At 44.0% G+C, this 19,035-nt stretch overlaps 1 protein-coding gene across 1 annotated transcript; it reads left to right on the top strand.

Annotated features, from left to right (window-relative positions):
- The first annotated feature begins 167 nt into the window (after nt 1–167).
- Nucleotides 168–17,080, top strand: dcaf8 (DDB1 and CUL4 associated factor 8). Its single transcript, XM_079877077.1, has 13 exons — nt 168–438; nt 1,211–1,280; nt 1,847–1,933; nt 2,449–3,080; nt 3,799–3,939; nt 5,380–5,474; nt 6,611–6,721; nt 6,970–7,100; nt 7,229–7,336; nt 7,493–7,623; nt 7,740–7,859; nt 14,985–15,101; nt 16,881–17,080. The coding sequence occupies exons 2-13, from the start codon at nt 1,244–1,246 to the stop codon at nt 16,989–16,991; spliced, it is 1,821 nt and encodes a 606-aa protein (XP_079733203.1). The 5' UTR covers nt 168–438; nt 1,211–1,243; the 3' UTR covers nt 16,992–17,080.
- The last annotated feature ends 1,955 nt before the right edge of the window (nt 17,081–19,035 follow it).

A 19,035-nucleotide genomic window follows, 5' to 3' on the forward strand; every position in this document is an offset into this window, starting at 1 on the left:
GCGTAGTCATAATCAACATTCAGAGCAACAACAACAACAACAAAATCCGTGTGTGTATTTTAGCGTGAACATAATTTACTTTGTATCACATATCAGTGTGTACTGTAATATTAAGCGCCGCTTTGTTTGTGGACCCAGACCAACTTCCGGAGAACGATCGTCTTGCCGGAAAAAGAAAGAGAAAAAAGGAAAGAGAAGGAAAAAAAAACAAAAAACACAGAAGTGCTAACGAAGGAGATCTGTCAAAACATAAACACTGCGGGCACGACCAAAAACGTGACCTTAAACTGCGGTGGTTTTTGGATCGCCCGTGCATGAGTGTGTCCAGGGCGCATCTCCCTAATGTGTCGAGCTTTTGTTTGCGCGTGACTCGAAGGTGAAGGAAGGAAATCTGCGCAGAGGATTAACAAGTGCGGAGACTTTGGGCCTACAGTAGAGGTAACACCGCTCGCTAGCTCTCCATTTTCTCGCTACGACCAATGTTTACATGTTGTCAGCTTGAGCCAGCACTCATAACACAGCCATTACTGACGCGTTGAACTCGTGTTTCTCCTGCACGACGCATTACACAATATTTACTCGTCGGTACGTCTTTGTAATCTTGATAATATCGCTCTCTTTGTTCAAAACTGAAGAGCTACAATTTGACTGCCAAGAGCCGTGCGAGCTTACAAAAGTATCTAGCAGCTTTTCTATTTTTGAACAGGGTAATGCCACAAAAGCAATTGCTAAGATTAGTTAGCACACTTGCTAGTCGCAGCCAGTTTACTGCGCACTGTCAAGTTGTTAATGTGGCATTGCCACTAATGCACGAACAGTACCAAGCTGCTATGTAAGTGTCGTTTGCAGTTGGACTCAGTTGTTATGGTACAAGGTAATGGTATGGGTATTGCGATTAGAGGCAGGTGTTTACCATGCAAGCAGGCTTATTTTGACATCTTTAGCTGATGTCAGGGATCCTGTCAGCTCACTGGCTGGGTCAATCTGAGAGCTCATCACCTTTTAAATGTGTCAAAATGGCAATGATGTCTTTTTATGTTCATCGGTTTGAAGACATTCATTTTGATTAGGACTCTAGTAATCATTGACTATAGGATATACCAACGTTAAATGATCTCTCGAGCGTTTCAATCAATTTGCAAGTGAAATATATTGTCTTAACATAATCCAGTGTAATTGAAGTAAGCTCTTTTGTCTTTTATTTCTTCAGGGTCTCTTCTGTTAGAAGAGACAGTCAGACAGAATGAGCGATACAGACGGCAAATCCAGTGTCCCAAATGGTGAGTAAACAACTTGTTTTAGCTTTCAGTTTACTGTCTTAATAAAGGAATAGTTCTCCCAAACCTGAAAATTATGTCCATGCGGAGTTACAAACCCATACTGTTTTCTTTCTGAGTGAAATATATAAGAAGATCTTAGACAGAATGCCCCATTCTCCATATGAGGACAGTAAACAGTGTTTTATACTGCCAATGTTATCATCATATAATATTGTACAAAATAGTCTGTCTTCTGAAGTCATATAATAACTTTGTGTGAGGAATAGACCAACATTTCAGTCATTATTAACTGATAATCTTCCCCTCTGTTGTAGCTGTATTTTGCTGCTGTATTTTTATGACTTTTATGGTGCTTTACTGTCAGCATTCACTTATGTTTTATGGTCAATAGTAGCACTGACAATATTCATAACATCTCATTTTGTGTTTCATGGAAGAAATACAACAAAATGGGGTCAATACGGCAAGAGAGTGAAAAAAGTCTTGGGTGAAATACTCCTAATCTCACATTATTCAAATGATGGCAAATACAGCTAATTCTTTTTTCCTGGGGCTTAATTTACCAGGTGGTTCTGATGATCCAGAACCTGGAGAAGGAAGAGGGGAAGCAGATACATCTGCAGCGCCAGAGGCCCAAACCAGTCCTGAGTCAGGTATGGAAACAAATAGAGTCCAAACTTTGTAATACACATTTCTGTTCATAAGTTTTGGGGTCAGTAAGTATCTTATGCTCATTTATTTGATCAAAAATACAGTAAAAACAGTAATTTTGTTAAATAATATTATTACAATTGAAATAACTGTTAATAATATTCCTGTGATGACAAAGCTGAATGTTCAGCAGCCATTACTTCAGTCTTCAGTGTCACATGATCCTTTCAGAAATCAGTCTAATATGCTGATTTGGTGTTCATGATTTGTGCTGCTTAATACGGTGATCATTTTTTTCACAATGAATAAAGTTTAAAAGAACAACATTTCTTTGAAATAGAAACATTTAGTAACATTATAAATGTCTTTACTGTCACTTTTGTTTAAATTTAATCCAACCTCACTGAAGAAAAGTATTAATTTCTTTATAAGGAAAGTATTCCTGACCCCAAGCATCACTTTGACTGTGATATATGTAAGCAATGCTCCACCAATTTTTCAAGTTTTCTCTTGACAGCAAATTTGAGTTCAGCTCCAGAGGGAAGTGAGGGTGGTCAGGACAGGCCCATGGCAGACTCTGAGCAGAAGCAGGAACTGGGAGAAGAGGAGGACACTGACAGCATGGATGGCAGTGGGCTGTACTCTCTCACTGAAGAAGGAGAGAGAGAGAGTGAGGGAGGAGGGAGGGGAAAAGATGAAAGTAAGAGATCCGCCAGGAAGAGGAATCGACCCAGCGGTGGTGCCACACATCAATCTTCCAGTTCAGACGATGATGATGATGAAGAAGATGAGGAGGAGGATGACGTGGAGGAAGAAGACGAGCAAGCCATGGAAGCGTGGCTGGGAGCAGATCTGCGTGACCTGTGTCGTCCTTCGTGGTGCGCGGTCCCCTCTCTGCGTGCCAGAGAGATCGGCCGTGATTCGCACCAGTTTGCGAGGAGGGTGTGTGGGGCGCGGGGTCTGTTGCAGAGGCTGGAACTGCAGGGCCGCCTGGAGAGACACACAGGCTGCGTGAACACCCTCCACTTTAACCCCTCCGGCACCCGTTTGGCATCCGGCAGCGATGACCTCCGCGTGGTGATCTGGGACTGGGCTCGCAGAAAGGCGGAGCTGGAGTTTGACAGCGGACATAAGAGCAATGTCTTTCAGGTGAGGAAGATCAGTTTAGCTGACTGCAGATGTCTGAAGCTCTAAAATCTTTGCATTCCGATTTAAACAGTGGCACTTTGATGGGAAAACTTGGAAAGGCACAAAGAAAACCTTTTCTTGATGTTACTGAAGGTGACATTTAGGGCTTTTGAAACACAAGCAAGGCTTGTTTCTTTGAGTCTTATTTTGACACTTGCTCAGGCTAATGTATACGTAGTGTTTTATCAATACACTACCGTTCGTGTGCTCAATCAAGCTGCATTTATATATATATATATAATAAAGAATATATATTAATAAAGAATATATATTAATAAATATTAATAAAGAATATATTTAAAAAAAAATAATAATAAAAGAAAATTGATCAGTTTTAATGCAATTAAAAAAATCGTATTGACCCCAAACTTTTGAACGGTAGTGTTTTTTAGAAGTGTATAGTATATCTTCACATTATTAAAAACTAGATAAAAGCCACATCAGTAGTTTATCCCCAGTCCTGTAGGCTAACTTGACCGTACATTTTGTTCAACTTATTTGTGATTTCTTAAATTTGTGTTGGGTATGTTGGACAGAAACCTCTTTTTGTGTTGACCCTCTAAAAGTGTTTTAACTTCCTCTGAACATCTTAGTTTCTGATGTCCAGAGGAAGATTTTAAAATGTAGAAATTTAAATCAGTGCCTCTTCACTCCTTATTATTCATTATTCTGTACCCAGGCAAAGTTCCTCCCACACAGCGGTGACTCCACATTGGCCATGTGTGCCAGAGATGGACAGATCAGAGTGGCTGAGCTTTCTGCTACACAGCGTTGCAAGAACACCAAAAGAGTGGCCCAGCACAAAGGTGCAGCTCATAAGGTATGATCATCCATAAAAGTTTTTTAATTGTATATTTGATATGAATAATAGATGACGGACTGAAATGAATGATTAAGGTGTTTCAAGTTGTGGCTGTTATTCTGATGGGTGAATGAATTGTTCTGGACTTGTGTTATTTCAGTGGTTACCTCAAACCAAACCTGTGTAATCTGTGAGAGGTGGAGCTTTACAATCACACGTTCATTTATCAACAGTTGGGAACATCCGTCAACCAAACAGAATCAAGCATTCGAACATGCTGTGGTGCTAGAACAAAGAACATATTTCTGTGTATCAGAACTGAGGTCTATTGGTTTAGGGCAGTGGTCGGCAACACAGGCCAAAACTGGCCCGCCAGCAATAATATCTGGCCCACGCCCGCAGCCAGATTATTTTGATTGCGGCTGGTTCTGAAATAGATCTGTCAAGACAGCAACAGTTAATCACAATCACTTCGTCTTTAGTGATTTTGCCTTCAAAATAAAAGTACGAGAATGTTTTTGTAGCAATGTTTTATTTTGAGATGAATTGAGAGCTTTTAATTTGAAAAGTTCTGAGTCTGTGGATCGCTTCGTTGCAGATAAGACACACCAGCTTTGCATTCACAAAACTAGGTAGGATGAACGCTTAGTTGTCTTTCCGTTCTTCTTTGTATGCCCTATTTTTGCTGTCGACTTTCCTCTTTAGACTCTTTGATAGCGCCATTTTCTCTCAACAGCTAGCTTAAATGTTAACATCACTCTGCGCACGACGTAATAGCGTACCTCCAGCACGCAAACAATTTAAAAAAATGCATTTAGTACGTGAGGATGCCAAAGAATAATTCTGAGTGTAAAAGTAGGCTACGTCAAATTATTACAATAAGTTAGGCTCAATTGTGTAACAACTTCTAACAAGCAAATTAAAATGATACAAATTTATTATTCACAATATGGAAAGAGGAAATAAAACATAGTTCATTAAGAGCATGACTCAAACATGCCATTAATGAGCTTATTCAAGTTTATTTTTTTAGTTATTTTTATCCATTCCGCATCTCCTACATATGTGTGTTTTAGCAAGGCGGTCTGTGTTGCAAGTTGGTGAATGAAGATACTTGCCAGTTTACGTGTCACTACTGCTTTATTAATTTATCCAGTGTAAAACCCAGACACCACCACACTTTTTGTCAATGACTGTCCTACTACAGGATTTAACACAGAGTAACAGCTCACTACCAGTTACAAAAGACATTGTAACAGTCTGTCACAGGCAATTCTAGTTGCATTTTTCATCAAATCATTTCTTAAATTATCCTTTGACTTAATGTTCTGAAAACTTTTTGGCCCAGTGCCAAACTTACTTGCCAACCCCTGGTTTAGGGCAACATATAAACAGGATTTCACTCAAAGAGTGAGTCACATGTGAATGCTTGTGAAAAATAAGATTTTATTTTCTCAGCTTGCACTGGAGCCAGACTCTCCCTGCTCTTTCCTCTCCGCTGGTGAAGACGCAGTCGTGTTCGGCATTGACCTGCGTTTAGACAGACCTGCCAAGTGAGTGCAAAGTCATATCACAAATGTCACAGACAGCTGCCTTAAGATTGGCAGAGGAAAAGAAAATCAGCTCTTCACCAGAGGGACAAAAGTGAACAGTGTAGAAGTAATGCTATAAAACTAACTCATTTAGTAACATCATGATATACTCTACTATTCAATTGTTTGGCATCAGTAATTTTTTAATTAATACTTTTAAGCAATGGAAATGGGAATAAAGACATTTATAATGTTACAAAATATGTTACAAATACAAATGCTTTTCATTCTATTCATCAAATAATATTGAAAATATTTATCAGTTTCCACAAAAATATTAAGAAGCACAACAATTTTCAACATTGATAATAATAAGAAATGTTTCTTGAGCACCAAATCAGCATATTAGAATGATTTCTGAAGGATCATGTGACACTGAATACTGGAGTAATGATGCTGAAAAGGAATAAATTACCTTTTTAAAATATATTAAAAGATCAAATATAAGCCACCTTGGTGAGAATTTTTTCAATAACATTTAAAAAAAAATGTTCCTGACCCCAAACTTTGAATTATATTGTATACACTTCAGCATTCTAATAGCAAGTAATAGACCCACTTTATTGGAGATAAATTGGTTGTACTTACCTGTAAAATCTGATTACGTGATTATCTCTTCACATTTACTGTAAAACATCACATATCTGGGTTAGCAATCCTAGAATTGCTTCCGATTGTCATATTTTTTCCGACATATTTTTTCCCCCAAGAAGCTCAAATTTTAATGTGTTTGATATTCGCTTGCCATATTTCCTGATCCAGTTCCCATTTTCTTCTCTTATTTTCTTTTCTATGCTACAAAAATAAAAATGGCAAAAAGGCTAACAATGAAAAAAAATCTGCTATCCTGAAGAAAAGAAAATATTTGGTCACATTAGAGAAACCATAATCTTTTAACAACCAGATTCCTATTTACTGGCATCATGGAAAAACTATCTCTTTACACTCAAACTTATAACAATGTTATTTAACTCATTTAGGTGGGTTTGGAGTATTAAGTCTGCATTGTTTTAGACCATAGAATGGGTGTGATTTCATATGATACACTCTTGTTCTATATGAAGAATTAAATAATTGTTCATTTTTTTTTCGCTCAGCAAACTGGTGGTGGTGAAGGAGGGCGAAAAGAAGGTTGGGCTGTATACCATTTTCGTGAACCCAGCCAACACGCACCAATTTGCTGTGGGTGGTAGAGACCAGTATGTCAGGTGAGACAAACATCTTCACTGACATGTCGTCACCTCCTTTGCACCAAAGTCATGCTTCTGTGTATGTCTGTAGTTTTATGACTATTACAAGTTTTGAAATCATGTCTTAACACCTAACGTTGTTTTATATCACAAGTTGCTTCTGATGCAATTGTCAAACTTTATACCTGTTACAATTGTTTCTCCAATGGCACATAACTCTTGTACTGCATCACTGTTTCTCTCTCTTCCTTTTTTATATGTGATAGGATCTATGACCAGAGAAAGATAAATGAACACGATAATAATGGTGTGCTAAAGAAGTTTTGTCCCTCTCACTTGGTGGCCAGCGAGTCCAAAACAAATATCACCTGTTTAGTGTACAGCCATGATGGCACAGGTAATAAGTAAACTTATACCCTTAACTTATGACCCTTGTATTGTTTCATGGCTCTGATTAAAACTTTACATGTTATATGATCTGTTGTAGCAACATTCAAAGTGTGTCATGATTGAACTGTCTTCCAGAACTGCTGGCAAGTTACAATGACGAGGACATTTACCTTTTCGACTCCAGCCACAGTGATGGGGCTGATTACCGTAGAAGATACAAGGGTCACCGCAACAATGCTACCGGTACTTGTCTCAAACCTGAATGCTTTCATTTGGTTTAATTGCAGTATAAGGCATGTATCACATTTTGCATGCATGTTATAACCAATATTGATTCAGTTTTTGTGAAACCATTTCCCCCTTTTTTTTTCTCTTTCCATCTGCTATTGGAAAATCCAGTGAAGGGGGTTAACTTTTATGGTCCCTGTAGTGAGTTTGTTGTCAGTGGCAGTGACTGTGGACACATCTACTTGTGGGATAAGAACTCTGCTCGTGTGGTTCAGTTTATGGAGGGAGACCGGGGAGGAGTGGTAAGACCCTGTCACTTGACTAATCTAGACTAGAACCTTTAACTTCTGGTTTACAAATTGATAGAAGTGTAGGAGTATTCTTTACCGTCCCAAAAATATTTTCTTTCTATGTTCAGGTGAACTGTCTGGAGCCACATCCTCATCTTCCAGGTTTAGCCACCAGTGGTTTGGACCATGATGTGAAGCTGTGGGCGCCCACTGCTGAGAATCCCACAACACTAAAGGGACTTAAAGAGGTACATACTATGCCACAGAAGATATGTTTCCATATAATGCATATGACATGAAGTGTAGTGCTATTATTTGTGTCGGTTCTCTTACGAGAGGTTCTCTCGTATTGCGTAGTTACTACGCTACGGGAAAGCCTTTCTTTCTCGAGATACTGAAGCCAAAAATTATCCTTAATTTTTATAATCTTGTCAACGCAGTGCGGCAGCCTGCAGACCTAGGGCAGGCTTACTAGCGTGCCCATTGGCTGCCCTGCGGCAACTGCAGCAGCCTACCGCTGAGCCCTTGGCGTGACGTCACGACCAATGAGCGCGCTTGGCGCGCTTAATGCGTCACAGCCCGCGAAAAGGGGTGTGGCTTAGCGTATAAAAGCGGGGCTCGGAGGCTGCTTCTCTGATTTCTGTCTTTTCAGCGAAGCTCTACGCATCGCTGCTCTCTGAGGAAGCCGCCGTCGAATCAAGCGACCAGCACGCCGAGGATCTCAGCCTGAGGACGCCGGCCGCCTTCGCCGCCTTCAGCTTTCCCTGCCTGCTTCGCTATCCGGCGAATATATCCTTTTACTGCTCTGTGTTGTATGTGTTTGTGTGTTCGCCCCGCGACACACTTTGCATCTAAAAGAGCGCGAGGCGTTGTTGCAAATGCCTCGCTCATCCTGTGGCTCGTGCAGAGCCGCGCTCAGTGTAGGAGACCGCCACGTGATCTGCGCTCTCTGCCTGGGTTTCGACCACGCAGCCCGCGCCCTTCACGGGCGGCTGCGAACAGTGTGAGGACTTGCCGATGTCGACCCTGCGGGCTCGACTCGCCATGTTTCACGATCCTCCACCTTCTCCGGCTGCCTCTTCCGGGCCGCGTAAGAAAAAACGCCGCTCTCAAAGGCCTTCCGAGCCGGTGGTTATAGCTGAGCGCTCGCCGGAGCCCCTCCCGCGAGCCTCGCTCTCTCCTTCTCCCCCGCCCTTCACCGACGCGCAGCGGCCGGCCTCTGCCCGCACTGCCGTCGCCTCAGGGGATGAAGCAGACCAGCTGGTTACTCCCCTCTGTCAAGCCGCGCAAACGGCGCCGCTCACAAGGGATGTCAGAACGGACAGTCACGGGCTATAGCTTCCTTTACGTTACAAGGAAGCTACCCCCCCCCCCCCCCGGATGACGCACGCCCTCTCCCCCTCTGTTCGAGCCGCGCAAGGCGCCGCTCACAAGGGATGTCAGAAGTAGACGGTCACGGGCTGGCTTCCTTTACGTTATAAGAAAGCTACCCCGCGTCTCGGTCGCGCGCGTCACTCTCCGGCCACCTCTGTTTCTCACACATTTCTCAGTCCCCTCCTAGCTCAGGCGACTAGAAATATCTATATTGCAGTAAACGAGCCTGTTGTTATACACGCACGCCTGCAAACAAACGATGTCACAGCACATAATGACATCTTCCCGCTCTCTCTCCCTTTGTTCGAGCCGCGCAACTGCGCCGTTCTCAAGGGATATCAGAGCGGACGTCACGAGCACCGGCGAAAGGAGGAAGAGAGAGTGTTTTCGTCCCGCTTAGGCCGGACTTCCTCCAATCCTCGCATATTTCTCAGTCCCCTCTAAGTTCAGGCGGCTGGAAATACTAATACTGCAGTAAACGAGCCTGTTTTAATACACGCGCGCCTGCAAACAAACGCTCGTTCATATGCTCGCACTGACTGGAAGCTCATGTGTGCCCCTGTGGCTCAGTGGCAGAACATTAGGCTTCCGCACCAGAGACCCGTGTTCGAATCCGGCTCTGGCAGCAGAAAAACTTTTTTTTTTTTTCTTTTTTTTTTTTTTTCTGCTTGCTTCTCCGAGCTCGCGGCCAGCTTTCTTACATACAGAAAGCAAACCCGCATCTCACGGGATACATATTTCTCAGTCCCCTCTAAGTTCAGGCGGCTGGAAATACTAATACTGCAGTAAACGGGCCTGTTTTAATACACGCGCGCCTGCAAACAAACGCCGAAACGAAACACGACGCTCGGTCATATGCTCGCACTGACCGGAAGCTCATGTGTGCCCCTGTGGCTCAGTGGCAGAACATTAGGCTTCCGCACCAGAGACCCGTGTTCGAATCCGGCTCTGGCAGCAGAAAAACTTTTTTCTGCTTGCTTCTCCGAGCTCGCGGCCAGCTTTCTTACATACAGAAAGCAAACCCGCATCTCACGGGATACATATTTCTCAGTCCCCTCTAAGTTTAGGCGGCTGGAAATACTAATGCTGCAGTAAACGGGCCTGTTTTAATACACGCGCGCCTGCAAACAAACGCCGAAACACGACGCTCGGTCATATGCTCGCACCAACTGGAAGCTCATGTGTGCCCCTGTGGCTCAGTGGCAGAATATTACGCTTCTGCACTGGAGAACCGTGTTCAAATCCGGCTCTGGCGGCAGAAAAATATTTTTTCTGCTGGCTTCTCCGAGCTCGCGGCCAGCTTTCTTACATACAGAAAGCGAACCCGCATCTCACAGGATGGTGCTTGAGTATTTATGAGCGTCTAAACATATGAGCCATCAAAGCATTTGCTCTATAACGCCGATGGTGTTACAAGTGTAGAAAATGTGCCCACTCCCATGTGCTCACTGCTACACACAAAACACGGTCTCCCCGGTAACGCTCACAGAGCGCACTCTCATAAAGCGGACACATGCCGCTTGAGTACTAAGTGTAGTAAATGTGCCCACAACTCTGTGCTCACACCTAGCTGCTGCCCGCTCTATCACACAGTTACCCCGGGTTGCAGATCCTCTAAAGCTCACAAACATTCCGGCTCTGGCCGAAGGTGTCATAAGTGTAGAAAATGTGCCCACTCCCATGTGCTCACTGCTTCACACAAACATGGTCCCCATGGTAACGCGCATAGAGCGCTCTCTCATAAAGCGGACACAAGCCGCTCGAGTACTAAGTGTAGTAAATGTGCCCACAACTTTGTGCTCACACCTACCCGCTGCTCGCTCTGCCATTCAGTTACCTCGGGTCGCACACCCTCTAAGCTCCCAAACACTGGCCGTGTCATAAGTGTAAACTCTGCGCCCGCTCACGTGCACGCGCACTCACTTTTAGACATTACAATCCCCACGCCGCTTTCGCGCCAGGGGTGTTTGTCAGCAAATCGCGCTCCATCCTCTGGGACCGAGCTACCGAACGCTGTACAGCCGGCCAATACTGTTTACCAGCCCCCGTGTTCGAGCACCAGCGGCGCGCACGCCGCTCCATCCTCTCTGATACAGGTTCCCCAATCCCGCGCAGCGCGGCGATCTGAACCCAGAGACCATTCGACCCCTAGCTATGCATGCGGAAGCATGGGAAGCTATTCAGGGCGCGTCAGAATGGGTGCTGAGTACTATAAAACACGGCTATTCGCTTCAATTCGCTCGTCGCCCTCCGCGCTTTCTAGCACAGACGGAGACGAAAGTGAGTTCAGAAGCTGCGCACCTGCTTCAAGCCGAAATAGCGAAGCTGCTGCGCAAAAGGGCTATAGAACAGGTTCATCCTTCTCTGAGCGAGTCGAGCTTTTACAGCCGCTACTTCCTCGTACCCAAGAAGGACGGAGCGTTAAGACCTATTTTAGATCTGAGACATCTGAACAAAGCCCTCATGAGACGGCCGTTCAAAATGATCACAACCAGAAAAATCCTCGCGCAGATTCGCCCAGGAGACTGGTTTATCTCTCTCGATCTAAAAGACGCATATTTTCAGATCCAGATAACTCCCCGTCACAGGCCATTCTTGAGATTCGCCTTCAACGGTCGAGTATATCAGTACACAATCCTGCCCTTCGGCCTGTCTTTGGCACCCCGTACATTACGAAATGCATGGACACGGCTCTCGCTCCCCTGAGAAAACAGGGAATGCGAATACTGAATTATCTGGACGATTGGCTTATTCTAGCGCTGTCAGAGACGGAACTTGTGTCTCACAGAACAGCGCTTCTCAGCCATCTGGAGGATCTGGGTCTCTCGGTCACTGGACCAAGAGCTCGCTATCGCCCCGTCAGTCAATTTCCTTCTTGGAATAGAACTGGACTCGGTGGCTATGACGGCCAGACTGTCAGAGCAGCGCGCGCGCCGCATCCGCCTCCTCGCCGCATCCCTCCAAATAGGCAGCCGGGTTCCGCTGAGGACATTCCAGCGTATCCTGGGGCATATTGCCTCAGCTGCAGCAGCGCTCCAGCTGGGCTTACTGCGCATGCGCCCGCTTCAACGCTGGCTGAAAGCGCGCGTGCCCCACCGAGCCTGGGCGGCCGGCGGCTTGCGAGTCAGAGTGAATCAGAGCTGCATTTCAGCCCTGCAGCCCTGGCTGGCAGCCGAATGGTATCACACAGGAGTGACTATGGGAGTGATTTCACACCGGAAAGTTGTCTCGACAGACGCTTCCAACCTAGGTTGGGGAGCGCTCTTCGAAGGCAGACCGGTCTATGGCCGCTGGTCAGACCAGGAGAATCTCCTACACATAAACTGTCTAGAGATGCTCGCGGTCGAGAAAGCGCTCAAACACTTCCTCCCATTCCTCCACGGTCACCATGTTCTAGTCCGCACGGACAATACATCGGTAGTGGCCTATGTGAATCGCCAGGGCGGTGTCAGATCAAAGACGCTCTGCACCCTGGCGGAACGCCTCCTCGTGTGGGCTCAGCACTCTCTGCGCTCGCTGAGAGCCGCGCATGTGCCTGGCCACCTGAACGAGGGCCCCGACAGACTGTCCAGGGACAACGTTCCCCCTGGGGAGTGGTCTCTACACCCCCAAACAGTCCAGTCACTGTGGCGCCGTTTCGGCAAAGCGAAAGTCGACCTTTTTGCGTCAAAAGACAACGCTCATTGCCCAGAGTTCTTCTCGAAGAACGAGGACGCGCTGGCCCAGACCTGGCCCAGCGGCCCGCTGTATGCTTTTCCCCCGGTCTCTCTGCTGCCTCAGGTCATCAAGAGAATCAGGGAAGCGCGCCACACAGTGCTCCTCTTAGCCCCATACTGGGAGAACCAAGCTTGGTTCCCGGATCTAATACAGCTGGCAGACTCAGCCCCCTGGCCGATACCGGTGAAGAGAGACCTTTTCTCTCAAGCCCGCGGCTCGATATGGCATCCCCATCCAGAGCGCTGTCTCTGCATGCGTGGAGCCTCAACGATTACACGCTGATCTGCCAGACGGGGTCATGAACACGATCATACAATCTAGAGCCCCCTCTACGAGGCGGCTCTACATGTCGAAATGGTCAGTGTTTAACAGATGGTGCACTGCTAAGGGGCTCGATCCACAGACATGTGGGGTATCGCGAGTACTGTGTTTCCTTCAAGAGTTACTGGACGCGGGCAGGTCCCCCTCCACGCTCAAAGTCTATGTCACGGCCATTTCAGCGCTCTCTGTTCAGCGCTGGGCCGCGCATTAGGAAGGAACGAGTTCGTCATCCGCTTCCTTAGAGGAGCCAGGAGGATGAACCCCCCGCGACCCCCCTCGGTTCCTATGTGGGATCTTTCACTGGTCTTGGAGGCCCTGAAAGCGCATCCCTTCGAACCCTTGGAAACTGTGGATATGAAATACCTCACGCTCAAAACCGTTTTTCTGATAGCACTGTCTTCAGTCAAACGAGTGGTGGAACAGCTCTTTGTTTCGTTTGGCGGGCGCACCAAGGGTCTCGCCGCCTCGAAACACAGCCTGTCCAGATGGATAGTGGACGCTATTGCTGCTGCTTATGCGTCTAAAGACCTGCAGTGCCCATTGGGCATTCAAGCTCACTCCACCAGAGGCATGGCCTCGTCGTGGGCGTGGTCCAGCGGAATTCCCATTCATGACATTTGTGCAGCGGCAGGCTGGACCTCCCCCTCCACATTTGTTAGGTTTTACAACCTGGATGTTCCCGCCTTGCAGGCGAAAGTGTTATCAGTCTAAGTCTCGCGTATGCCAGCCCACTATCTGTGCGCGGGCTACATTGTGTGATTTAGCTCTACTGGTTGAGCTGCACTATACAGGGAATTGTCAGTTCGGACCGGCCGTGCCGCTCCTAAACCCCTAGTGTGTGCTTATGTACGGCGCTAGCCCTCTGTGGGCCGCCCGGCTCTCTGCTATCACGTTCCCCGGGCTCTCCCTGGGACTCATTCAGTGGATGCTGGGCGCGCACGGCGTTGACAAGGGTGTTCCCGTAGCGTAGTAACTACGCAATACGAGAGAACCTCTCGTAAGAGAACGTTTCGGTTACTAACGTAACCTCTGTTCTCTCTAGAAGAGGGAACGAGTATTGCGTAGCCCGCCGTGCTCGCGCCACGAGCTCATTCGCTTCATGCGACAGAAACCAGAGAAGCAGCCTCCGAGCCCCGCTTTTATACGCTAAGCCACACCCCTTTTCGCGGGCTGTGACGCATTAAGCGCGCCAAGCGCGCTCATTGGTCGTGACGTCACGCCAAGGGCTCAGCGGTAGGCTGCTGCAGTTGCCGCAGGGCAGCCAATGGGCACGCTAGTAAGCCTGCCCTAGGTCTGCAGGCTGCCGCACTGCGTTGACAAGATTATAAAAATTAAGGATAATTTTTGGCTTCAGTATCTCGAGAAAGAAAGGCTTTCCCGTAGCGTAGTAACTACGCAATACTCGTTCCCTCTTCTAGAGAGAACAGAGGTTACGTTAGTAACCGAAACGATTTACACTACTGAACAGAAGTTGTAGTGGGGGGGTTTCATTTTTTATTTATTTTATTTTTTAAGTCTTTTATGCTTACCAAGGCAGCATTTTTTTTAAATACAGTAAAAACAGTAATATGAAATATTATTAAAATTGAAATAACCATTTTCTATTTTAATATATTTCAGAATGTAATTTATTCATGTGATGGCAATGCTGAATTGTCAGTAGATTTTCAGGATTCTTTGAATAGAAAGTTCAAAAGAACAGCCTGTGTTTGAAACAGAAATCTTTTGTAACACTGAGTCTTTAATGTCTTAAAAATAAACTTAAAAATAGTTATTTTAAATTGTAATAATGTTCACAGTATTACTGTTTTACTGTATTTTTTTATCAAATAAATGCAGCCTTGGTGAGCATAAGAGACTTTCAAAAACATTTAAAACTCTCTTAAACGGTAGTGTAGCTAATAAATATTTTGTTAATGCAACAAAATATAAATGTTTGTCATTTTATTGTGTCTGTTTAGATAATGAAGAAGAACAAGCGAGAGCGTGATGAAGACAGCGTTCGTCATGGTGACCAGTATGACACACAGCTCCTCTGGTTCCTGATGAGACACATGAGAAACCGAAGACCTCAGCGGGTGAGAATTTGCTCTTCTAACATATTTTTCATTACTAATATATAGTCTTATTGGCTTGACTATGTAGTTCATTTCAATATACTTGAGATATAGTGCCATATACTTTGTGCAAAGGAACATGCTGCTGTATGAAATCAAAATCACTCCGATGAAAGTGTTTTTGTTCGCTTCTACACTTAACATACAATTTGTGCTTTTTCAAACAAAACTGGAAACCATAAATCGAATATAGGGCTGATACAATATCTATTTCATGATACGAGTAATTTAAAATATCAGTGAAATTTCACAATTATCGATACTTCAGCAAAAACTAATACTAGGTTAACTAATGTAGGTAAAAGGTTCTCAAAACAGTTACAGAAGAGAAGTAAATGTTCAGCAATACAGTAAGAGCAAAGAAACTAATTACAAACAAAAAGGACATAAATAAAAAGAACAAAAGTACAAATTAAATAAACTGTGCTTTAGGTTTTTCAGTAAGATGTACTTTCAGTGGTATTCAGGTAAGTAATAGCCTACAACAGAAATTGAATGTAAAATATCACTGCTGTATACATTAAATATAGACTAATCCTTATTAAAACTACAAAAGTTATTCATTCAACAGCAGTGAGTGATTTTATCTTTGTCTTTTGTTGTTTGATTAACATTAATGACTGCTGCAGGTTTATTAGGCTGCTGTCACTTTAAGAGCTGCACGGATCCAACATTACTGATATACACATGCACATTTTCCTTTCTCAATTGTTTACATTAATTTAAGACATAACCGATTGTTTTTACGAGGATACTCGCCAAAATGGCATTTCAACATAAGTGTGTGTAGGCTATTTGACTGTTTAGGCATGTATCTGAAGCCCATAGTATACTTTGCTTATGTGCGTTCCGCCACCTTCCCGGAGTGCACACACAGAAAGGGAACAGTATCTTTTATCGTGTCATAATGTGCTTTTAATCACACTGTTGTTGTAGAAATTTTTATATTTTACTCTTTCTTAGACTTTGTGTGAATCTTTTTCTTTTTATTTAACTTGTGTTTCTCTCTCAATGTGAATATATGTCACCTGGAATGCAACCAAGAAATCAGACAGTAAAACAAGTCTTTAGTGTGAGTAATCAATCAAGAAAAACAGAGGGGTTAGCAGTAAATAAAGACCTTTGACCTCACGGATGTGAAGACAGTAAAGTCCAAGGGGGTTAGAAGGGCCATATTCTAAAACCAGCTTGATTTGATCATACTGAAGTAGGGGTATAAGAAGACTGTCTGTTTTCTGTGTGATTAGGTCTTGTTCCTATCACGAGGTAGTGAACAAACCATTTTTTTTGTGAACAAACCTCTTAAAGAGAATAAAACTTCTTCTCTTTACTACAAATTGACTTGGAATGTTTCTTATGCCTGATGCTGTTTTGTTAGTTATTGTTTTTGCCACAACACTGTTTAATATCAAGCACTTCCTGTAGTTTAGCAACAGTAGATTGCATTTTACAACACTCACTTATCCAGGTGATTTGGATGTTAATTTTGGCTTAGGGAGGAAAGAAAGGAAAGTGTACTGGACAGAATGCGGCAGAGGCACAATAATCATTTTACCTTGATCGTTGGAAGCCAAATCAGAAATTATTTACGATTAATCGCACAGCCCTAATAGAATGACCTCATAATGGTTGGTTTGCCTGACATAAAAGAACTTAGCCTCATGCTCCATGATCTGATTTCTTCATAGCCATTCAAAAACTGTACACTGAAAGCTTTCTCAACGTTTTTGCCCCTTTAAGGCCCGGCGAGGGGAGGGAGGAGAGGGCGACACAGACGAATCCTGGAGCTCCCCAGATTCCTCTGATGAAGAAGACGGAGGGCCAGACCATGTGCAGTGCATGTCCTCCTGAGCCACACACCTACACACCTACACACACACACACACACACACACACACACACACACACACACACACACACACACACACACACACACACACTGCCATATATTTAAGCACATACATGCTAGTAACACACTGGTACACAAATAGACACTGAAAGGCCAGCAACACACCCACACACAGCTTTATATACACATACACACAGTGTGAGGGAGAGGGAAACGATTGTCAAAATCTGGCTTTATGCTCCACACACAGACACACACACACACACACACACACTCACACATTACTAGGGGAAGAACTGATACTGAAATTCATATTTTTTTTATACATTTGCAGCCACACACACGCAATTAACCACTCTGATTTTATGCAAACATGGACACAGACAAATTTCATTCCCAGTTTTACAGCGTATCACACGGAAGACCACAGCCGACGATGGAGAAATATCGCCTCTACTGTTTTGCTGCCTTAGTTTATCAACAACCAAGAAGCAGCGTTTTGCTGCAGCAGTCGTGAGGCGCAGAAGAGGACATTTCTCATCTGTGCTGTAGAAAACAGGCCCACTTTAATCTTTTCTTTCCCAGCGATGTGTTCAGTGCATGATGGGACAGTGCGGACACTCAAAGCCAGTCCTTTTGCAGATTACTGAGATGATGAGTGTTACTTATTCAAAAACAGCACCATCCTTCACTCGCCATCCTTCAGTTTTCTCCAGTGATCTGAACTGCCTCTGTCTCCAAAACTGAGCTGACGTTTGTTATTTTTGGACTGCAATCTTTGTCTTTTTCATCGCATTGATGGACCGGTCTTGTCTTTGTTCTCTTCTCCTGTGTGTGTGTGTGTGTGTGTGTGTGTGTGTGTGTGTGTGTGTGTGTGTGTGTGTTTTCTGAAGCCAGGCGCGGCAAATTTTCTTGTGGTCAATAATGCTCTCTTAGATCTGACTGAAGACACAGAAGATGAGCCAGAGCTACTTAATCTGGTTTTAGAGCTGGCTGTTTTTCTCCGTTCCTCTCTCCCATGCTACTGAGTGCACTTTAATCAGGGATCTGCTTTGAGTTTTGAATCTCTAAGACGAGTGTGCGCTTAGGGGGCATGCAATACTTGGATTAAATGTGTTTATTTAGCTAATTTAGTTGTTTTTGCCCTGCAATTCCCCAAATTGATTGTGGACTTTTAAATTGAATACAGAGATTTGACACCAGCTCTTTGGTTTTTGGTTTTGCACTTGGGTGGAGATGACTTGGAGTTCTTGAAGAAATTTCAAAAGGCTACAAATGTAACTCTCCATGGACTGCTTTCGTCTTCTCAGCCCTGTCCCGTAGAAATTGAGAGCAAAGACGATGATGTGCTCAGATCCAGTGATTTGTTGAATCCTTGTTTCTTCCTCTGTCTTTTGTTTGAATGTACATCCTTGAGATCTTTGCCTAACTAGGTGGAAAGGATCAAATGTAGCAGGATGTTCCATGTTTGCCTGAAGAACCCACTAAGCCCTTGCAACCCATTTTTCATAAAAATGGTGGCTGTTCTTTGTCAGTATTTGGATTCAGCTGGTTAAGAGCAAACATGGATGGACTGTGACCCTGTTGCAACTTGCATGTTGAAAAGAATTATGGGTCAAGGGCAGGGGATGTAAAGCACTTGTGGGGGTACACAGGGAGGGGTAAGAAGCTTGAATTACTTTGCCCTCTTTTTCCTTCTTCTTTTGTAAGGGGAATAAAGTCTCAACTTTTCTCTTTTTGTATGAGAAGAATAACTTAAATGACTAGATGTATATACAAATATATAAAGATATTATATATATATATATATAAATAAATATTAAATACATGTAAAAATCACCATCAACCATTACTCTTTCAAAGGGTGTCAATTTAATTGGTATTGATGCAGAGATTTATATTGTATAAGACAAAATACTTTTAAATGAATGAAACGTTGTTGTTTTTTTTGGATTACAACCCTAATTGTCACTGAAGTTAAAAGCATTTTCTCATTCTCACTTGTCTGCTCAAAATGTCTGTCCTGTCACTGGCATGTATTTTTCT

The sequence above is a fragment of the Squalius cephalus genome (assembly GCF_949319135.1).
Source record: "Squalius cephalus genome assembly, chromosome: 7".
NCBI classification, from domain to species: domain Eukaryota; kingdom Metazoa; phylum Chordata; class Actinopteri; order Cypriniformes; family Leuciscidae; genus Squalius; species Squalius cephalus.

Coding starts and splice junctions, on each gene's coding strand:
- dcaf8 (XM_079877077.1), top strand. CDS start 1,244: ATGAGCGATACAGACGGCAAATCCAGTGTCCCAAATG. Junction 1,281..1,846: donor CAAATCCAGTGTCCCAAATG/GTGAGTAAACAA, acceptor TTAATTTACCAG/GTGGTTCTGATGATCCAGAA. Junction 5,475..6,610: donor CGTTTAGACAGACCTGCCAA/GTGAGTGCAAAG, acceptor TTTTTCGCTCAG/CAAACTGGTGGTGGTGAAGG.